This window comes from Globicephala melas, chromosome 20 (genome assembly GCF_963455315.2).
Source record: "Globicephala melas chromosome 20, mGloMel1.2, whole genome shotgun sequence".
In the NCBI taxonomy this organism is placed as follows: Eukaryota; Metazoa; Chordata; class Mammalia; order Artiodactyla; family Delphinidae; genus Globicephala; species Globicephala melas.
The window spans coordinates 20,036,851-20,057,224 of NC_083333.1; the positions used below are offsets into that span (position 1 = coordinate 20,036,851).

At 62.2% G+C, this 20,374-nt stretch overlaps 1 protein-coding gene across 11 annotated transcripts in view; it reads right to left on the reverse strand.

Annotated features, from left to right (window-relative positions):
- The window catches only part of MPRIP (myosin phosphatase Rho interacting protein), a 133,207-nt gene that overhangs the window by 37,441 nt on the left and 75,392 nt on the right, over positions 1-20,374 (reverse strand). For 7 of the 11 annotated variants that reach the window (XM_030861145.2, XM_030861146.2, XM_060290200.1 and 4 more), the window contains exons 4-9: positions 16,968-17,119; positions 12,382-12,466; positions 7,066-7,285; positions 5,748-5,907; positions 1,725-1,866; positions 812-916 (exon numbers count right to left, since the gene is read on the reverse strand). In XM_030861145.2, the coding sequence (XP_030717005.1) occupies positions 812-916; positions 1,725-1,866; positions 5,748-5,907; positions 7,066-7,285; positions 12,382-12,466; positions 16,968-17,119 (864 nt within the window). Of the gene's footprint in view, positions 1-811; positions 917-1,724; positions 1,867-5,393; positions 5,908-7,065; positions 7,286-12,381; positions 12,467-16,967; positions 17,120-20,374 lie in introns of all 11 variants that reach the window. The other 4 variants (XR_009560266.1, XR_009560265.1, XM_030861135.2 and 1 more) reach the window with 2 other exon arrangements.

Here is a 20,374-nt window from a genome sequence, read left to right on the forward strand (position 1 = left end):
GCCCGTGTGCTCTTCCACAGCCACCACGACCAGAATGGGGCTGTGTTTTTATATTCCAAGGACCCAAGGAGGGTTTAAGAGAACACATGCCACGTAGTGGGACACCAGTCAGCCACACGCGTCCTGGAGCCTCTGCTCCAAACCCGCGAGCGAAACCCAGACTCCAGGCAAGAAAGCCTCCACCCTGGCCCCGCGGCTCCAAGTCAGGTTGCCGCTGGAGGCCCCACGCCTGGGAGGGGCGGCATCAGCCCCAGGCTCCTCGGAAGGCTGAGGACAAAGCAGAGGAGGGCCCATACAGCTGCCAGCTGTCCTCACTCCTGGGACGCTGGCCTGCCACGCGGGGCTCCCCAAGGGAGGGACGGGACCGCTCGACCCGCCTGACCACTCCCTACCTGCACCCGATGGCCACGGCTCCCATGCCCTGGAGCAAAGGCTGGGCTCCCTCCGTGGTGACCCCACGAACAAGACAAGTGCCCAGCAAGAGGGGGGCTCCCGACTCCAAAATGTCACAGAAACAAACACCCAAAACAAGAAGAACGGAGGTTCGTCCTGTGGCCCTGATTCCCCGGAGCCAGAATTCCGCTGCTCTGGCCAGATGGCCTCCTCCGCTGCGGACCTCAGAGCTCAGGATGCCCACGCAGCCCAGAGAAGGGGCAGAAACACGGCACCTGCTTCCCACGCACGGACGTGAGGGCCCGTGCACAGAAGGGACGCCAGCGCGGAGGCACAGGCAGCAGCAGCAAAGAGCCCAGGGGACAGAAGCAGCAGGAGCAGCGTCTCCAGGCCTCGGAGCGCGGGCGCCCGGGCTCACCGTCAGGGAGGGCTCCGTGGACCTCCTGTCCAGTGACTTGGCTCTTCGGTGTGGAGACAGGGGGGAGGCCGAGGCGTCCGGGAGAGGAGCTTCGCTGGGGAGGTCCTGTGGCAGAGAGCAGCCCCGTCAGCACCAGCCAGCCCCTGGGCAGCCGGAGCCGCGGGAGGGCCGGGCTGCAGGGCCATGTTCCGGACGAGGAGGGGGCGCTCTGCCGTCTGGGCTCCCTCAGCACCTCTGCCCGTGAGGACAGGACCTGCGCCCAGACTCCTAGTCCCACGCCTCCAGCTGCCCGCGGCCGGGGCCGAGCCACCCTGGTGGGAGAGCAGCCTTTTCTTGCAGACGCACCAGCCATGTGGCTCTCCTGGCCCCCGTCCTCCCCGGGCCTCGTGGGGTCACAGAGGAAAGACGCTGGGCTCTGTGCAGTGAGCACTAGGGCCCCTCTGAGCCCAGAGAGAACAGGAGGAAGACGGAGGGCAGACTCAGCGGGGCCACGAGAGGCGGGTGGCCCAGGAGAGGTGGGTTTCAGAAGCGGAATCCACCTTGGGGACTGGGTGGAGAGAAACTGGGGCTGTGGCCACCACCCGAAAGAGAGAGGAAGGAAAAGTATTCAGCCTCGCGGCCCGACTGCCTCAGAGAGGAAGAGACTGGCTCTGGTTACGACCTGGGACCAAAAAAAGGCTCACGAGAGCAGCTTTCAGCAGAGACGGACGGAGCTCCGAGAGGAAGACGCAGAAGACAGGCCTCACCCTCAAGATGTCCACTCAATGGGGAAGGAGATGAGAGACCCGAGAGAGAACCAGGAGATGCGAGCGGGAGGCCGGGCAGAAGAGCGTCCGGGTGTGAGTGGGGCCTCGGTGGGTGTGGGGGCCTCGTGCTGACCCTGCCCCCGCCGCCCCGGAGCCCGAACGCTCACCCGCTTCCGGGGGAAGGCCCTCTTCTCGCTCCGGCCCTGGCGAGTGTCGCTGGACAGCGAGGGCCCGGCTGACACGTTGGTCTCCATGTGCTCTGCCTTCTCGATGTCCAAGGCCTCAAATTTCTCTATTACCTGGGACCTCCTGCAAGAGAGAGCATGAGGCGGCTGAGGGGGAGACAGGGTCCCCCAGAACCCGAGGGGACGTGGTCCGGAGTCTCGGAGGGGCTCCCGCAGCCAACACCCCGCGCCTGGCTCGCGCAGGGCCCCGGCAGTGCACACCGCTCGCTCAGCCAGCTCGCCTCGGACACCCCTGCTCCCTCTCCCACCTCCGCTGAGGGGGGTCTTTTGGGGGGCTGCCAGCAGTTCACGGGCAAGGCCCTTCCCTTCCACCAGACGCTTCCTTGCCCTCTGCCTCCCAGCCCCCACACTGGAGTCCCCGCACGCTCTGTCGCTCTGTCGTGCTGACGAACTCGGCAGTCACATGCTCAGCGCTCGGCACCCTCTCCTGAGCCAGACGCATCAGAAGGCAGCCAGCACCTCGGAGGGCACCGTCCTCATCACATTTCTCAGCGTATCTGATGCGGCCCCCACCCCAGGGCATCCAAAATTTAGCAAGAAAAAGACCCACGAATTAACATTGTTTCTGCCAACAGTAAAAAGAATCAAAACCCAAATTAAAAACAAAGCAAGTTGATTTCGTGTGAAAGGGCGGGCGGCATCGTCAGGCCATCTACGGCTGGAGACGGAGCTGAGATGGGAGCGAAGCAGGCGGAGGAGGGGCGAGTAACGTCACACAGCGACACAGCAGGAGGAGGTGGAGAGGGGCAAGACCTGAAAGAAAATAAGGCTGGAGAATGAATAAACAGAAAAGGACTGCTTGTAAAAATCAAATCATGGTAAATCAAAATTATTCAAAGAATTAAAGTAGCAAAAACCCGAGGTGATCACTGAGGAGCGCGACCAGCGAGGAGCCACGAGCAGCCGCATGGGGGACACGCCCTCGGGGGCTGCCCGCGTGTCTCCGGCCAGAGGCCTGTCCTCCCAGAGATGCCGCCCAGGCAGGCGCCCCGAGATCGCCTCACACGGAGGGCTGTCCTTGCATCTGGACGAGCAGCAGAGTCGAGGGCACCTAGTGAAGGGCCGCTGGGCCCAGAAGCCTAAAGTCTAACTCCATGAGGAAGTGGGGGAACCGGCCCCCATCCCGAGGCCCCGGAGGCCAGCTCGCCCTCGGGAGGCGCACAGTACAGGTGGCTCTCAGGGCTTCTTCCTCAGGAAGGCAGAACTCCTGGGGACCCGGCTCCCTGTGAAGCCAGGGCCTGCGGCGCTCTCAGCTCCCGCGGAGTCTCCTCCAAGGACAGAGCTGTCCGCAGGCAGCCTGTGGGGCCAGCAGCGGTGCGGCCTAGGGGCAGCAGGGGAGCGAGCGAGCGCGGGAAGCCGGGGCGGCGGGAGGGCCTGGGAACCACGGGGAGCTCTCGCGGGTGCTCGGGCTGGCCGGGCGGCTGAGGTGGCCTGTCCCCAACCGACCTGCCGGGTTTAGAGGACACTCCAGGCCCGCTCACAGGCCTCGGTGCCGCCACATGCAGAACGAGAGCTCTTCCAACTGACCCCGGGACCAGAAAGCCCCAGGAAGGCCTTGAGGAGCAGCGCCCGGCAAGGCACAGGCGAATCGCATGCTGCGAGCCGGCCATGGCCGCGAGGGGGTCAGAGGAGCGGACAGGGCGGCGCCACCTGCCAGGGAGTCAGCCACGGTGGACTCTGCCAAGTGGGGCCTTTGAAACTTGGGTCCATTGAAGCCCTGCAGGTGTGACAGCAAAGGCCTCCCAGGTGGGCCAGTGATGGGACGGAACCCGACCTCTCCAGGCTGCCAGCCAAGGCGCAGACAGGACCGCCGGCAGCTGGTTCTGGGGTCAGTCACCAGCAGTTCAACCAGGGCCAGGGCCCCCCACGCTCAGTCGGCAGCAGCTCGCCATCCGAGAAGGATTACTTCCGGGCCAGGGCTCGTCAGGAAACCCACCCCTGAGGCCCCCCAGTCGGGCTCCCGGGCAGCTGCCACTCTGGGTAGCTGTGGCCGGCGTCCTGCCCACGTGGGGTTCTGTTCTACATCACCAGAGACAGGAATCCAGTCCAGCACTGGGAGGGGCGGCTACTCAGGACCAGAAAGCAGGTCTCGGAGAGGGACAGCAGCCAGTCAGATGTCATGAGGGGTCAGTAGGAAAGTGACGTGACAGTGTTAGGATGCAGCGCGGAGGGGCCCCAGGGCAGCCTGCACCAGGTGAAAGCACATCCCCGTGGTAGCGAAGAGCAGGCGGAAGCAAAGCCCCAGAGATGCCGTGTAGCCTGGGCTGCTAGCTGAGAGGGAACTCCAAGCCAAGCAGGTGCGCTGAATGTTAATTCTTTGGTCCCCGCCAAACCAGGTGTGGCTGCCCACTCAGGGGCCTCCAGGATGCAGCAAGAAGACTGGCCGCCTACATCTGGCAAGTCCGTTGACTTATACTTAAGTGCGCTCAGGACAGCCTCGGCCCTGTCCCGGGTCCATCCTGGCAGCAGGGCCCTCCCGTTCCCAGGTCCGGCCTGGGGTTTATGTTGCGGCTCTGCTGTCCCAGGCAGTTCCCGTGAGGAGCCGCCCTGCTTCTGCGCCCCCGTCTCTGCCCCTGCATACCAGGGTGGTCATACATCTCTCAAGGTTACTAATGAACCAGGCAGACAGACACTGGAGGGCGCCCCCAGTACAGGTAAGCTTCCCCCTCCCCAGCACTGAGGCACCTTGTTTCCTTCTCTCTCTTCCTAGTGCTGGAGGGCACATTTGGGAAAGCAGGTGGTGCTAAGAAGCAAGAGAGCAGGAGAGCAAAGCAACCTGCTCCCAGCCAACCCCTCGAGGGGGAGCCCAGGGCCACCCAGTCTGTCCCCATAGCTCGCCCCAACTCTGAGCTGGGCTTGGGCAGGGGGAGGGCGGCAGCAGGACACTCCACAGACACTTGTGGAACTTGGGTCTGAACCTCTTTCTTAGAAAACAACTTCTTTGGAAATGTAATGAAAACTATGGATTTTCTTTTTCCAGAACATGAATCGTTTGGAGAGGTTCACATCCCGCCAGCAGCCCACGCAGCTGGGTGCGAACCCTCTTGCTGGGCAGACGCCCCATTTATAGACTCAGGAGTGGAAGCTCCTACTGGCAGGGGCACTGGGGCACTCTGGGCCGGGCCTGGGCCTAGAGCCTCCGAGATGGAACCTTGCAAGATCTTGCCCCCCACTCTCCAGGGGAACGAGGGAACGGCCCTCCTACCCTCAGACCGCAGTCAAGTCCCACACCTCCACCAGCCCTGGCCCAGGCCCATCTCCAAACCCTGTCTCTCCCCAGGCACTCGTGTGTGTGTGTGTGTGTGTGTGTGTGTGTGTGTGTGTGTGTGTGTGTGTGTGTGTGTGTGTGTGTGTGTGTGTGTGTGTGTGTGTGTGTGTGTGTGTTGGGGCGGGGGGGGCGCGGGGAGGAAACATGTAACAAAGTGTGTGAGGGTGTACGAGAATGTGACGGAATGCACGTGTGTGAGGGTGCACAGGTGGGTGTGTGTCTAAGAGAATGCGAGTGTGCACGGCAGGGGCTGCAAGGGTGGGAGAGTGTGCACCCACGTTTGCGAGCACATGGCCCTCCAGTCGCCCCCCCACCGCCCTTACCTCCGCTCGTTGCCAAACAGACGGGCCACCTCTTCCCTGCCAGGGCTTCGGGCCCGAGTCCTACGCTCCAGCCGCCTTCTCTCCACCTGGAAAGCTTCTCGGTGGCTGATCCTGATGGCCTTAGGGACGTCGGCCAGGGTGGCATACTGCCTGCTGGCTTTAAAGGCAGAGGCGCGCCCCGGTCTCTCTGCACCCCGCCCCCCAGCGCTGCCGGAGTCCACGTGGGTAGGGGGCCGGCTGGCTGTGTCCAGGGAGCCGAAGGAGCCACTGCAGACGGTTCGGCCAGAGGGCTGAGGACCTGGGGGAGGAAGGGGACGGCCAAGCTCCCGGGAGGGCGGGCCAGAGCCACTGTACCTGTTGGTGGGAGTGCCGGGGCTGGGCGGGGAGAGCGGCGGCGGCAGCGGCTGCTCCTCGGCCTTCGCGTCCTGCTTGGTCTTCTCCAGGGAGAAGTAGCCGCTCTCCACCCGGACCTTGCGGCCACAGTCCACACGCTCGCTGCTCGAGGTGCTCTCCTCTGGAAGAGGGGCAGGAGACATGCTGGGCCGGCTGCCACCTCTGGTTGAGGACTTTCCAAGAAGGCACGCAGATCCAAACAGGCCACCTCTCTACCTCCCACCTCCAAAGGCTGGCGTGGCCCCCCCAGGGCAGAGCCCCAGGAGAGGAACTTACCCTTATCTGCCTCTCCCTACCGGGCTGCCGCTGACAGACTGTCAGGGGCTCCCTGAGCTTCTAGACTGGGGGCTCCGCTGGGAGAGCAGGATTCTCCCAGGAGAGACGTCCCAGCAACAACTACTTCCTACCGAACATCAAGGAGGAATCCAGGGGCCAACTAGCCACGCAACCTTTTAGTACATTTTTGGAGGGACGGGCAGAGAAGCACCTTGGCAGGAGTGAGAGGAGTGAACGGTTCTGGATGTGGATGGGCGTGTGCTGCCTGGGGAGGGCTGAGGGACCTTCTGCCCAGAGCCCGTACAAGATGCATTTCACCTGAACGAGCTGGGTCCCAACTGTCCCTGCGCCTCTAGTGGCCTGGACAGGTGTAAAGGGAAAAGCCAGCCTGTCTCGTGCAGAGCCCTCTAGGGCCTGGACGAGGGAGGCTGAGGCTGCCGCCCCGCTTCTGCTCAGGCAACTCCAAGTGCTAGGTGGAGAAGCGCAGTCATGCCAACCATTTCCTCCCCAGCATCCTCTTCCCCTGCTTCACCCAGGCGCCCGGGCAGAATGGGACAGAGCAGGACGAGACAGCCCTCACTGCTGCTGCTCTCAGGACACAGTGGGCTTCCAGAGATAACGGGGACTTGAAGACGAAGCAGCCATGAGACACAGGAACCAGAGGCCCCCTTGTACACAGACCTCGTTACAGAGCATCCTGATTCTCACGACACCTGCCTGGGGCTCACAGAGCAGGTGCTGTCTTCCTCCTTTACAGGTAGGACTAAAAGAGCTACAGGGGAGGGGCAGGGCAATGGCTGGAGGCCAGCGACCCGGGTCCCACACCAGGCCAGGCCCAGCCCGGGGCTGACGGACACAAGGTGAGGGAGCCTGAGGCCCGGGGCTCACGATCGGCTCAGAGGCCCCGAGTCCCAGAACCAGCTCTGTCGGAAGGCCCACTCTAGTGCTTCCAGCTGGGGCACCAGGACAGGTGGGCCCGAGGGCCAGCCCGGCCACCACTTACCATCTCTGCTCTCCAGCCCTGGCTCCCTCAGGGTGCTGGCCACAGGAGGCTGGCTCTGGCTGGGACTCTGAGCTGGACTCGGGCTGCTCCCATCGGGCTGGTCCTTGGCCCTCATTTCTTCCTGCCAGAGTGTGGACTTGGTGGTGGGAACCTTCTCAGCACTGGGGATGCTGCTGCTGCTGCTGCTGCTGGTGACAGCCATCTTGGCTGGCCCTGGCTCCTGCAGGGGAGAGCGGTGTCCGTGCGGGCCTGGGAGCACACGGGCTGAGCCGCCCGGGTACCTGGCTACCAAGGTCAACTACACCATGTCAGAGGCCCAGAATGCCAGAAGGGAAGGCTCAGAACAGAGATGTCCTGGTTGGGCTGGAAGCTTTTTCTCTTCTGCAGCCCCAGCTAGCACCCCAGGTGGGAACCCAGGCCAGAGCTGGTGCTGCCCCAAGGGAGAAGCATTTGTGCGAGAGGTACTTAGCCAGACACAGAGTCCAAGGCCAGAGCACACAGAGAACCGTAACTCCACACTACAAGCCTAGAGCCCAGACAGGGCAGGGCTGGGACCCCCGCCACCATGCAGCACCTGCTCAGGCCCTGGGCCCGAGTCCCTGCCCACCCAGGGCACTGGGGTGCCTGCTGCTGAGGGGCTGCCAGCAGGATGGCTCTGGGTGCCCCCAGAAATGAGGCACATCTCAGCTGTCTTTCCCCAAAACACAGGGACCACCTGCTGGGCTCTCGGGGCGCCGCACCCTCCAGCCCTCACCAACCACCCCGCAGGGGAGGATGCCTGGGCTGAGAGGAGGCGGCAGCCCACGCTCGCCCGGCCAGTAAGAGGCAGAGTGGGGCTCTGAGCACTTTCCACCACCAGGCACCCCGGGAGCAGGAGAAAGGCCCAAGAGGGGGCTTCACGTTGTACGGGCACCCCTGAGGAGCCACCAAGAAGCCCAGGCACCCTGTGTCCCAAAGTGAGAGACAGGCATTTCACCAGGTCCAAAGTTTCCTTAGCTCTGCAAGGATCTCAGGCTTCCTGGGATGGGATAAAGCCAGGATGACTCTTCCCACAGACCCAGGATACACCTGACCGCCCATTCAGGCAGAGCCATTAGCAGACCTGACTCCCCAGCTGGAGATTCCCGAGAGCTCTGACCCACCACGGAAGAAGTGGACTTGGAAGAACATGGTGTGGTTTCTGACAGTTTCCTGAGACTAAAACAGAACCAGCTCCAATGACCCGAGGAAGCCTGGCCCTGGGGCCCCTGCTCCACACCCCAGCGGTGACGCTTTCCTAAGCAGAAGCCGTTCTGGGTGCCGCTGCCCTGCCCCCTCCCAACAACCTGAGGTTTGTGCTCAGAGGCTGGGCGTGGCTCTGCTGGGCCCAGGGTGGCACTGAGATTCCTCCTGCAGAGCTGGGCGGGGGTGACCTGAAGACCTTGCTCGGTGCATCTGTCCCCTCTGTGGAGGGGAGGCTGGACCAAGGGAGACAACCAAGGGAGACAGAGGCCGCCAAAAAGGGTTGAGGGGGAGGGGCGGCGCTGTGCCCATGATGGAAGGCCCTTCCTGCCAGTGCTCTCAGCCCCACGCCATGAGTGTAGCACCCTGGCACATGCACACCCCTCTCTGATGCCCGGGGTGAGCCCAGCACTGGGTAGGGAGTGGGCTTGCAAGGATCCTCAAGAGGCAGAGGAAATTCCAGGCCTGACATGCAAGGGGCAGTGACTGGGAGCTTAAGGAACACATTTCCCAGCACCAAGCGCTCCCAGACCTGCCTCCTGGGCCTGGGCCCCCAACCTGCACAGGGCTGGTTGCACCCACAGATCCCTCCCAGGCTCCCACTTCTGGGGACCCACCCCAGAGAACAGGGGCCCTGGGGTTCTCTGGACGGCGGCCAAGGCCCACAGGGAGCTTTTTTTCTCCTTTTGGTAGCCCTGCTTTCTCCTGCCTCTATGCCAAGCCTCACCGAGTCAGCAGGGACAGGAGGGCAGTCTACCGGCAGGAACAAAGCCACCGTGGCTTGCAGGAGAGGGGCTAGTTTCTAAGTAAAGTCGCTTCTCTCCAGCGCAACTGGGTGGACAGCAGACTTCGCAGGGGCTGGGCCAGGGCCACACGGCACCACCCCCACCCCCCAGGCGTCACCATCACGGGAGGGAGGGTGCCGGGGCGCACGCCAACACAGATCCCTGGTGCCTGTGTGAGAGGAAAGAGGGGACACCCAGGCTCCCAGGTGCTGTCTCTGTGTGGCTGGGACAGCTGCACGTCCAGGGCTGTCAGTGCCATAATAAAGTCTGTGCTGTTTGGCTGCTCAGAAAGGGTTTTCAAAGCAGAGACGAAAGAGGAAGCAGGGCAGGAAGGCAGGCCCCAGTCAAGGGACCTCTGAAGCCTCCACATGCTAAGCAGGCCCCTCTGGAGGGGGTTTCACAGAAAGCCTTGCTTTCTACCTCCAGGGCATGGAAACTGAGCAGGGACCCAGTGAGAAGGAGGGTCCTGACCCAGAGTGGGTACGGCAGCAAGCACCCAAGTGGAAAATAAGATACCTGAGAAGAGGTGGCAGCTGACAGCACATGTATGGGCCTGAGGTGGGCCGGGCCCTGGACCTGACGTGGGGCCTCACTCATGGAGAAAGGTCTGCTGTTTTATGGGTCTTTGAAGAAACGCCAAGAAGCAAGGGCCAAGAGCCCGAGCAGGTAGGGAGACAGAGGATCCAGCCCCTGGCCTGCACACGGGGCTGGGAGACACATGGCCCCTGGCCTCACCCGAGTCCCAGCTCTGGGCTTTGGGGAGAGGGAGGCAAGGGCCGCTGGTTACACCCTGAGTGGATGGTCACTCCTCCTCTCCAGGCACCTCGTTACCAGGAAGTCTTTCCTCAAACAGCCTGAGCAAGCAGCAGCTCCCGGGAGCCTGTGCCTCTCAGGCTCCAGCCTCGGAGACTCTGGTCAGGGCCAGCCTGTCGCCCCCACTGCGCTGGGCTCTGCTGGGACCCCCGCCCCCGGCAGAGAGGAGTCTGCTCTCCCCCACAGCCCGATCCTCATCCCCCCTCATGCCTGAGGGGTGCCTGCACGCTCCAAGGCCCCAGCTCCCAAATGCCTCGACACCCTCCTCGAAACAGGACTCCGGGCTCCCCTGCCCGCCTGAGTTCCTAGAGCGTGGGGTGCAGCAAAGGGACACCTCCAGCCCCCAGCTGGTTTGATCCCAAACTCCAGGGCCATGAGAAAAAGGCTAGGTATGGGGTCTTGGGTTCTTGTCTCTATGGGGGCCCCTAAGGCATTAGGCTTTTCCCACAGCTGCATCTTGGGCTGCGGAGGGGAGGCCTGTCCAGAGACCCTCCCCCGCCCCCCGGACCCAAGTCTCCTCTGGACAGGCCCCACAGCCCTCCACGAGACTGACTGACAGGGGGTTGTCCCTGATGAAGGCTCACAGGTTCCAGAAATCAGCAGCCTTGAATGGGATGCTCAGGGGAGCCAGGGCAGAAGGAAGAGACACCCTGCCTGCCGTAGGTCGAGCAGAGGAGGCTGGGACCTCAGTACCCTGGGCTCTAAGAGACCCTCAGGGAAGAGGGTGATCTCCCCACCCTGCAATCACATGGCTCCTGCTACCAACCCAAAATGTGAAGCAGCATTTGCGGGGAGAGGATGTCACAGGGGAAGGGACAACTGGGAAGCAGGGACACAACCAAATTCCCCGGCCTGGTTGAAAGTGCCTTCTGTATGTGTATTTGCCTTATTTGGAGGCAGGAGCTCTGCTCCAACACTGTTTCCAAGGCATCGCTATGGAAACGCGATGGAACTCTAAACACCCTTATTCCGCCTGGGGTTTTCTCTCAAATCAGGAAGCTTTGGGGGATTTGCCTGTGTGTCTGCTGTTCCCCAGCAGGAAGCTCCACCTTCTGTCTCTAGGAACGCGTGCAATTCCATTTTGCCGACTTCCTGCCAGGGACACTACCTTCCAGGGGGATGCTGGCCTGGGACCCTTCGGGGAGGGTGGGCAGAAGGCAGACAAGGACCATCGGCTGAGAGCAGGCCGGGGCCACACTCCATCAGCAGGAGGGCCTGTGCAGCAGCCCAGAGCAGGCGTGGCCAGGGGAGTCTGAGGGGGCGTGCAGGAGAAAGGGGACCGGGCCAGCACACACCTCCCTCTCCTGCCCAGACCTCTGTCACCCAGGGAAGCCCAGAGGAGCCAGCAGGGACTGATGAGCCCCAGAGGGTAGCCAGGTTCTCCACGGGAGGGCTGTCAGGCTCTGGGGCTTGTGAGATGCTCACGGGACCCCCGATCACCATCCTGTTCACTCTCAGGGGTGCTGTGAGGCTCAATCAGGCAAGACAACTGAGCAACAGGAAAGTTTGGGGCAGAGAGGAAAGGAATCACATGTACAGTTGGCCCTTTGAACAAGCAGGGGTTGGAGCGCTGCCCCCTCTGAGCGGTCAAATATCCAGCACGACTTAGAGTCGGCTCTCTGTATCTGCGGTTCCTCCATGTCCGTGGCTCCAACCAACCGCGGACCGTGTAGTCCTGCAGGATTTACTATTGAAAACAACCCACATAAAGTGGGCCCACAGAGCTCAAGCCCATGTGTTCCAGGGTCAACTGCACTGAGCACCCAGGACGGGCCCAGTACTTCCTTCCACACACACGGGTAGCCGAGAACTAGACTTCAACAGGCCCATTCTGCAAATCAGCTCACTGAGTCCCTGAATCCCTCCAGTGCCCTGAGCCCCTACAGGCCAGCCAGGGACGGAAGGGCTGGACCTGGTGGGACCACCCCAGCCACCTCCCACTCTGGTCTCATGGGATCTGAGGCAGAGGCACAAAATCAAGGCCAGTGCCAGTGTTTTCCATTTATGGTCAACCCAGAGCATAAGTGGGGCCCCTCAAGAGCCCCTCACTTGGCTGGGACACTCTAGGACCCCCCTGCCCAGCCCCCCTGTTCAGCCTGCTGTCTGCAGAATCATCTCTGTGTGGGAAGTGGAGCTGAGCTGAAACCTTTCCTCCCGGGTCCCCAGCAGCTGGCAGGACGGTCAGGGGGAGGGACACGCACTGTGCTACTGCTGCGAACCCCCTGCCTGCAGGGTGGATGCCTCTGGGGGCAGCTCCACAGCAGGCCACCCCCTCCCAGTAGGGGTCCTGCCTTGTGGCTCGGAGAGGAGTGTGCAGCTCACAGACCAACAGAAGGAAGGAAAGGACCCCAGGGCTGATGGCCACCTCATCCCTGACGTGACCCCTTTCCCTTGCGCCCTATTCTAGGCTGGGTACTGAAGCCCCCCAACCTCCTAGGGCGCACTCTCTTTGCCCCAGCTCCACCAAGGGGATGCCAGCTGGCAGCCCCGCCCTCACCTGTGGTGTGGGGGGCTCCACCTTCCGCTTCTTCTTCTGGTTCTGCTTGTTGGTCCTGGGATAGACCGTGAGCATCTCCAGCCAGCTGGGGAAAGAGGAGGGGGGAGCGCCAGTCAGACCCTGCTCTCAGGGACCAGGACCCCGCCGGTGCCCACCCAGCCTCCAGGCACCAGAGCAAGGCAGAGCACCACTCAGATCAGAGCTGTCACTGCCAGGGCAGGAAACCCAGCAGCGCAGCCGGGACGAGCACAGACTGAGCCGAGGCCACTCCCAGGCGCTGACCCCACGATGACCAGAGCGCAGGCGGGGAGGCCCTTCAGGCCTGGAGATGGGGCGGGCTCCACGCTGGTGCGGCGGGAGGCCTGACCGCAGGCCCCTGCCAAGGACTCGGCACTGTTTCTACTACTGACCTTTCTCTGGGGCCTGGACTCCACTCGAGGAAGGAACCCGGGACTCTGCTACTGAACTTCCCCACAGCGGGTCACTTCTGGGGGCTGCGCATCTGACCTCCCAGACTCATTCGCTCACCTCTGGGCCCGACTTGCACAGGGAGGGCGCTGGGCACCTCGGTTTTCGGGAAGGCCCAGCAGAGCTGCCCAGGGACCCATACCAGGGCCCACATGCTGGACCAGCAGCAGGGAAGGCCACGGGGCAGCGTGGGAAGAACAGGGAATGAGGCAGGAGGCTTGGATTCAGATCTGGCTCTGCCACCCCCAAACCATGACCCCAGGTGGCTCCCAGGCCTCTGGGCTTCTGTCTCCTGGTCTCTGACGCCAGGGGCTGGATTAGGCCGTGACATGACCACTGCTTGCCTCACTGGAGCTTCGTAATAGCTGGGAAGGTTGGAGGAAGGGGAAAGAAGGAGGTGTGGTGGCGAAGGGCAGCCCCAGTGCTTTCTCCACAGGGGAAGGTACTGCAGGAGACACTGGGCCACTTCTTCCCAGAACTCCAGGGTCCGTGTTGGGCCTGCTGCCAGCCTAGGCTGACGACCTGGTGGCGCTGGCTGAGCTGCTGTACAAGGCAGGGTCTGCACGGTCAGGGCCCTGGCTGTAGCGATGACCGGCACCCCAAGCCTGGGGCAGGGAGAAGGGCTCTGGCCTTTAGTTCTCAGAGGTGCTTCTTTCATTTGAGGGGGAGCGGGGAGGGGTGGAGGCTGGTCATAGCCGGCTTCTGGGACAGCCTAGGGGGCTGTGCTGGTTGTGCTGCTGACAGCTGTCAGCTGGGAGAGCAGGATTGGGTGTGGGGCATCCCAGCATCCGAGGTAAGGCCCAGCCCAGCAAGAGCAGGGCATTCTCAGTTTGCTGAGAGAATGAACAATCCCTGCACTGTGCAGACCTGACGCACAGGTCCTGCGCCTGTGGTCCTCAAAGCAAGAAAGGAGGCCACGGCTGAATCTGCACAGCAGCAGACGAGCACTCTCCAAGGCCTTCCTTCAGGTAACCTAAGGAGTTCGCGTGCTTGTGGGGTTAAGAGACCTGCTTTCTAGCCTGCCACGGGGGCTGAATTTCCTCTGGGAAGTTCACACCAAGGAACCACGCCTGCTGAGGGCCCCTCTTCAAGCTTTACCGGGGAAGGGAGGGGAGGGGAGGAGAGACTGCCCGGCAAAGTCACCTCATCCCGCAGGGCCCCAGGAGCGGGGGCCGTGGCAGGGAGGGGCAGAGCCTTCGGGGTGCCCGGAGCCTCTGCACGCTGGCCCAGTCGCTCTTGAATGGCAACACTAATGAGCTGGGCAAACCTGTGCACCTCGCAGGACAGGGCCTCACGGGAAAGGAGAGAAGATCTGCCCCGCGGCTACGCTGCTGACTAAGTGGAGCCCCCGGAGACTCAGGGATGGAGCACAGGGCGAGGGTGGGCCCGGCCTGCCCCACTCAGCGGTGCCGTGGCCAGAGGCTGGGGGATGCCCAGTCCAGGCACAGACAATGGGCCGTGTCCCCCGTACTGGGGTTCCTCACAGCAGCCCAGCAGCATGTGTCTGGTGCTACGCAGATGGGTTACAGACATTAAAATACACCCAGGAAAGAGATGAGTGCAGGGAACGAACACACGCGGCTGGTGGTGAATGTGGGCGCCAGGGACACAGTAGAGGGGCCCCTCAACTCTGAGGGCAGAGCTCAAAGGCAGCGGTATGGAGAGGAGGGGCAGCTGGGACCCAGCCCCGCCAGAGGCACTGAAGAGCCCCCTTGCCAACTCCTGCCAAATCTCACCTCCTCTGAAGAGCCAGGTGGAGCGGCACCTCCTGCTGTGAGGGGACAGGGAAAGAGACTCTCGCCATCAGCTCTGGGACAGACGCGGCTGCCTCTGGCCATCCGGGGGTCTCCATTCAGAGAAGACCCCGGAAAGAAGGCAGAAGGGACTGTTCTCTACTCCTCTCCCTTGAAGTCAGCACCTCTTCAGGGACCCATGTGGGGGCCCCAGAGCCCACAGATGAGGTTACCCAGCAAGGAGCCTTGCCAGGCGCTCAGACCCAGGAGGCCAAGGGCAGGGCAGAGGAGGGAGAGAAGATGCAGACACAGTCTGTCCCCAGGGTTGCAGGAGCCCTCGCACTGGGCAGGAAGCAGCGAGGCCCAGCCCAGGATGAGGGGAGGGGAAGAGTGTCAAGTAACTGGCTCCGGCTCTGGGTCTGCCACCAAGCCACGACACTAGGCTCCAGCCTCAGGACCCCCAGGACACACAGCTGGTATCTCACCCGCTAATGACCTTGTCTACCCACGCTGCACAGGAATGGCAGGCCCTGTACATGCATATAGGAGTGACTGTGGGAAAGGGGCTCAGGGACTGAGCCGAGGACCCTGCCAAGTGCCTGACGGAGGGTCCCATCAGAGAGGCCAGAGACCACATGGCACGCCACTACATCACTGACCTGGGCCCCAGCTCACATGCTCCCTGTTATCCTGGGGACCTCAGACACCCCTTTCCCATCCAACGTCACCCAGACCCCTCCCTAGGACCCAGCTCCCAAGTGGCGGGGAACAGATCTCCTCAAGGAATCCAGTTGGGCAATGGAACCTCGGCCAGGCGTGCCTGCCAGACAAGGCCATGGCAGCAAGTGTGAACCAGGACGTGCAAATGGCTCCATGCTGTCACTCACGCCTGGAGTGACTAGGCTCCCTTCATGTCCTGGACCTCAGTCTCCCAACCGCAGAACGAGGGCTTGTAAAACCCTTTACACTCTTAAACCACAAGGTTCTAAGACGAGGATTAAGGAGAAGCAGTGAAAGTGGTCCTTCTGTTAGGCCCTAGAGTCAGAAACGCAAACCTGCCTCTGCCCAGGAGAAGAGGACTTGGGGTGAGCTGGCACCCCGGAGGGGGCCTCTGAGCCCCTTGGCAGCACGAGTCTGGCCTCTGCTCCACGCCCACCTCAGCAAGAACAGGGTCTCCTGGCCACACTCTCACTTTCTCACTCAGCAGCCTTGGGCAGGCTGCAGCTGAAGCCCTGAACCCCAGGCCAGGGCTCTCAGCAGCCTTCAATCTGTTGAAAGCAAAGTATCTGACATTCTAATTCTCTGTCTTCTGTGCTGTAATAATCAGCCCAGTCCCCCAACCCCTCTGGTTCACTTTTTCATTTTCACCTTAAAGGACGACGGGATTCTGCATAACCCAGCACCCAAGCTCCCGGCAGGGCCGGGGTACCTGCTCGCTGTCATGTACCATGTCACATACCGTGTCACGTACCGTGTGTGGCTGGGTGCACAGGACTGGTGGCAGGTGCCCCAGGAGCAGGGCTCCCAGAAGGCAGATGTGGCAGGGCTCAGAGCACAGAGCTCAGCCCGCTGGCCTATTGGCTGCCTGAAAATCTGGGCCCCTCTACTTCCTAGGGCTTCCCCAAGCCTCTTGCCAAGGCATGCTGGGGGAGCAGGTGACCCAGAACTCTGTCCCTTCCCCTCGGCTGAGGAAGGCAGTGCGTGCGGTCACCCTGCGGTGACTCCCATAGGCAGGCACGGGGCACACGAGGGAGACACAGGCCTCCTCCACTCGGACAAGCCCCGCCCTTTATGAGCGCCAGCTGATGGAGCCACACGCGTCGCAGTGGAGGGCTTCCCAGAGACGTCACAGCTTTGGGGACAGAGGGTCACTGCAGACCGAGGGGAGGGCGGGAACGAAGGCGAGGAGCTGGGGAGAGGCAGCAGGGGGCGTGCGGTGACAAGCAGCTCAGCGAGGAGGGACAGGGCGGTGGGGGCAAAGGCTGCGGGGCTGAGAAGGGCCCCAGGGGCTTTCAGGCAGGAGGGAGGCGAGGTCGGATGAGCTCTGGAAACTGAGCCCCTCGTGGCTGAGCGATAGATGGTTGGAGCGCAGTGAGAATGGAGCGCAGAGCCCAGAGAGAGGCTGGGAAGATGCGCCAGCGCCAGCAGAGGGAGGCCGCTGGGGGAGCAGGACATGCAGGGGCAGCCTGGCGAGTGTGTGGACATGGGGATGAAGCAAAGGTGGGTGGAGGGTGAGGCCAGTGTGGGTGAAGAGAGGGACTCAGAAGAGGAGACACACGGAGCAGAAAGTGAGGGCAACGCCAGCTGTCGTGCCTAAGAGTCCTGGTCCAAGGAGCTGCTGGCAGGCGGGAGCCCCTCTTCCCAAGACGTGCAGAGCGAACTCACCCGCTGATGATCTCCTTGGTCTCTGCCCGGATGAAGTGCTCCTTCTCGGGGGTCAGAATACACAGGGAGAACTTCTGGCCCGTGCGGCCCTCCCCATCCACCACGTCTGTGCACTGGTTCATGTTGATGGTGCCCTGAGGGAGGGTTGTGGGCTGCGAGAGGAAGAAGATGGGGCAGGGAGTCAGTCACTCTGGGGGCAGAGGAAGGCAGCAGGGAGTGTCCCTGCATCCCACGGTCCTTTCTGACCCTCTGTGCTTCTCCTCAGTCACCTGGACCTCTCACAGCTGTGCAGACAGCTGATTACAGCAGAGGACAGGGTGTGCGCTGCCTCGGCCCGGCCCTCACAGCCCGCCTTCCCACTGACCCATCTCCAGGGAGGAGCGGTGACAGGCCTGCTCTTCTCAGAGGATATCCAGCTGGACATTCCTTCCCACTGGAGAACAACATCCCAGCTAGTCCTGGAGGAGGGCGGGGGGCTGGGGGGTGGGGACAGGCAGGAGACACTCCTTTAAGACAGCTGGGACGACAGAGGCAGCCAGGAGCCTGGTCTCAGAGGGTGACTGATCCAGGAAAGCAGGGAGAAAAGCTCCGGAGGAGGTGGTTTCAAAATAGCAAGGTTACTTTTAGAGGCAAGAGGGGGCCAGAGAGAAGCACATTTTGATGGCGGGCTGTGGGGCAGGCAGGCCACCTCCAGGGCTGCCCATGAGGAGCACTGCCAGGCTGCCTGGCCAGGGCCAGAACAAATAACAACTTCCCCCCTCTTTTCTATCAGCTAGGCTATTAGACATTGATATCAGGGAGAGAAACCCAGAAATGAGAAAAGATGGTTTTAAGAAGTTCCTACTGAGGGGAAGGGTGAGGACCTCCCCCAAACATGAGGAGGCTTATGGGGGGGGAGGCAGGTGGCCATGGCTGCCACCACACCAGGTGCAAAGACCCCGCTGAGGGCTCTCACAGGGAGACGAGCCCCAGCTCCGACTCCCACCTCCACCTCCAGGGCAGCTGCCAGCTCCCCCAGCTGCCCCACGGAGCCCTCCCCAAGTGCTCGGCGCTTCCCAGGTCCTGGAGGAGCAGCAGGGAGAAAAGGCAATGGTGGCTGCTGGACTAGGGGCTGCCTCGTCCGTGCTCCCTCCCTCCCACCTGCCAGCAGAGGAGGGGGGCCCCGAGCTCTTCTGACCCACCGCCACCTCCCTTCTTATCCACTGGGGCCCGACCCCAGGAGCCAGACCCAAGGGGGCACTGGGTTCCCCGAGTTCTGGCCCTGACGTGGCCGCGGGCTTGCTGGGCCACCGCAGGGGAAGGACTAAGCTCCCTGGCTCCCAGAAGCCTTTCTGTGGGGGGCCTCTGGGATCAGCCTGTCCTCCTTGGGCCCAGCTCAGAATGGAGGTGGCAGGGCAGGAGGGCCGGCCGTGAGCCCACAACGGGGAAATAGCATGCACCCTTGCTGTGTATTCAAAGTGTGTCCCGTCTCCGAACTGCCCCCCAGGTGGGGACATGAGAAGGGGCCACACCCACGCCAAGCCTAGTGCCCTTGTTGAGTGAAGTGACCTGGTAGCATCTCTCCTGGGGGCTCCTGGACGGCCCTTGAGCTGGGAAAGGGAGCTTGGGTGGGTTGTCCTCAACCAAGCAGAGGGGGTCCCTTGGGAGCAGCGGACAAGGGAGGTGGCCTGGGTTCCCCACCCCGGATGAGTGTGTCTTCCCCCACTTCCTGCCCTGGCCCCAGCCCCTGCTCCCTTCAGAGGGTCTAACACTGGGCCTTCCCTGGCATCGTGCCAGTGCCCTTCGGAACCGTCTCTGGGTGGCGACCTCTGCCCTCTCTGGAGCCAGACTCCCGCAGGCGGGAACACTCAATCCCCACTGGCCCTGACAAGGCACACAGCCTCTATGAGGCAGGTCCTCAGGGAGGACCCTGATGCCACGAGGAGTAAGGCACGAGCTGAAAGCACAGGCGCGCCTGGTGCACTCCTTTCCTGAGAGAGCCGGACAGGAGCAGAGGGGCTCTTCCTCCTTCATCCACCATGCTGCCGGCACAGGCGCACGGCCCTGAAGAGTTACCCGTCTGTTACACACACAATACACACAGGTAAGTTCAATGGGAACCATAAAAGACATCATCAAAAGTTCTAGAGTTTCCTTCTCACTAGACCACGTAGTGGGCCCCCTGGAGGCACACGTTCCTCTTTAGAGACCACTGCTCCAGGGCTCGGGGTACCAAGCTGCTCACTGGCCCCTTCTGCACAGTGAGTAGGTTCCCAGGTGAGGTTTCCCTGCCGGCCCTGCAGCTCCGTGTGGTCACAGGACTCACTCACCAACTGCACCATGAGACTTCTGGCAACCTCTCCCTGACACGAAGGCTCTACCTCCTTCCGGAAAAGCTTTCAGAAAGGCCAATGAAAGGCAAAAACATAACAAGCTAGGGCTGAAGGACATGGAAGTTTCTTTACCACCTCTGTGTCAGGATCTTCCAGTTACAACCTCTTTCCTGCTTCCTTAAATGTGGCTTACCACAAGGCGGGCATTATCTAATCCTGTTACACAAGCAGGAGAAGGAGCAGAGAGTAAACAGCGGTCATCAACAGAAGGGAGAACTGGCAAACCAGTCCAGGTTCACAGGGACCTGCCCGTGACGGCTCCTTCGGGGTCTCCACAGCGCCACCCAGGGGAAGAGGCAGCACCCGCACACCGCTGCGCGCTCACTGACCGCTCCCATCACCCGCACCTGCCCCTTCACTGCTCTGCCTTCAACTGCATCTCTCGCACTCACAGCTCGGGCAGACTCAACCAAGGGTCTCCAGGGAGTCCCAGGCTGAGGTCTGACCCGCCCCACCTCTGTCCAGGAGCAGAGCACACCCACCTGCATGCTCAGCATTGGGGAGAGAAGAGAGCACACTCCATATAACAACCTGTTTCCTGGCTAGGCAGCCCTGGTGCTGGGAGAGCCAGGGCGAGTACCTAGGCTGTAATGCAGCCCTCACCCCTGGCACTGTCAGAAGAGAAACCAGCCCAGTCCAGCAAGCTCCCGGCCCTCATCCTGCAATTCAAGAGGTTAGGAATCCAGGCCTTCTCCAAGGCTGGGCATCACCTAGCTTTGCTCATTTCACTTTCCAAAAAAGGAATGGCTGTCGGAAGGCCAACCGATGCGGCTGTGTTGCCAAGTTATGGGTTCAGTCCTCACCCGGCAATGTCACTGGACGGCCCTCCAGCCATCTGGGGGCCTCTGATCCTCCTCTGGCTTCCACACTGCACCAGCTAAGATGGCAGAGCTGCGACAGGGCTGAAGATCCTCTAAGAATGAGGTGGCCAAGCAGGAGAGCACAAGACAAGGGCCTCTGTCTGGGGATGTGACCACACTCTACCGAGAAGCCAGCTTTCCTGCCTGTCGTCTGCTCGCTGGCTCACAAGAGGCC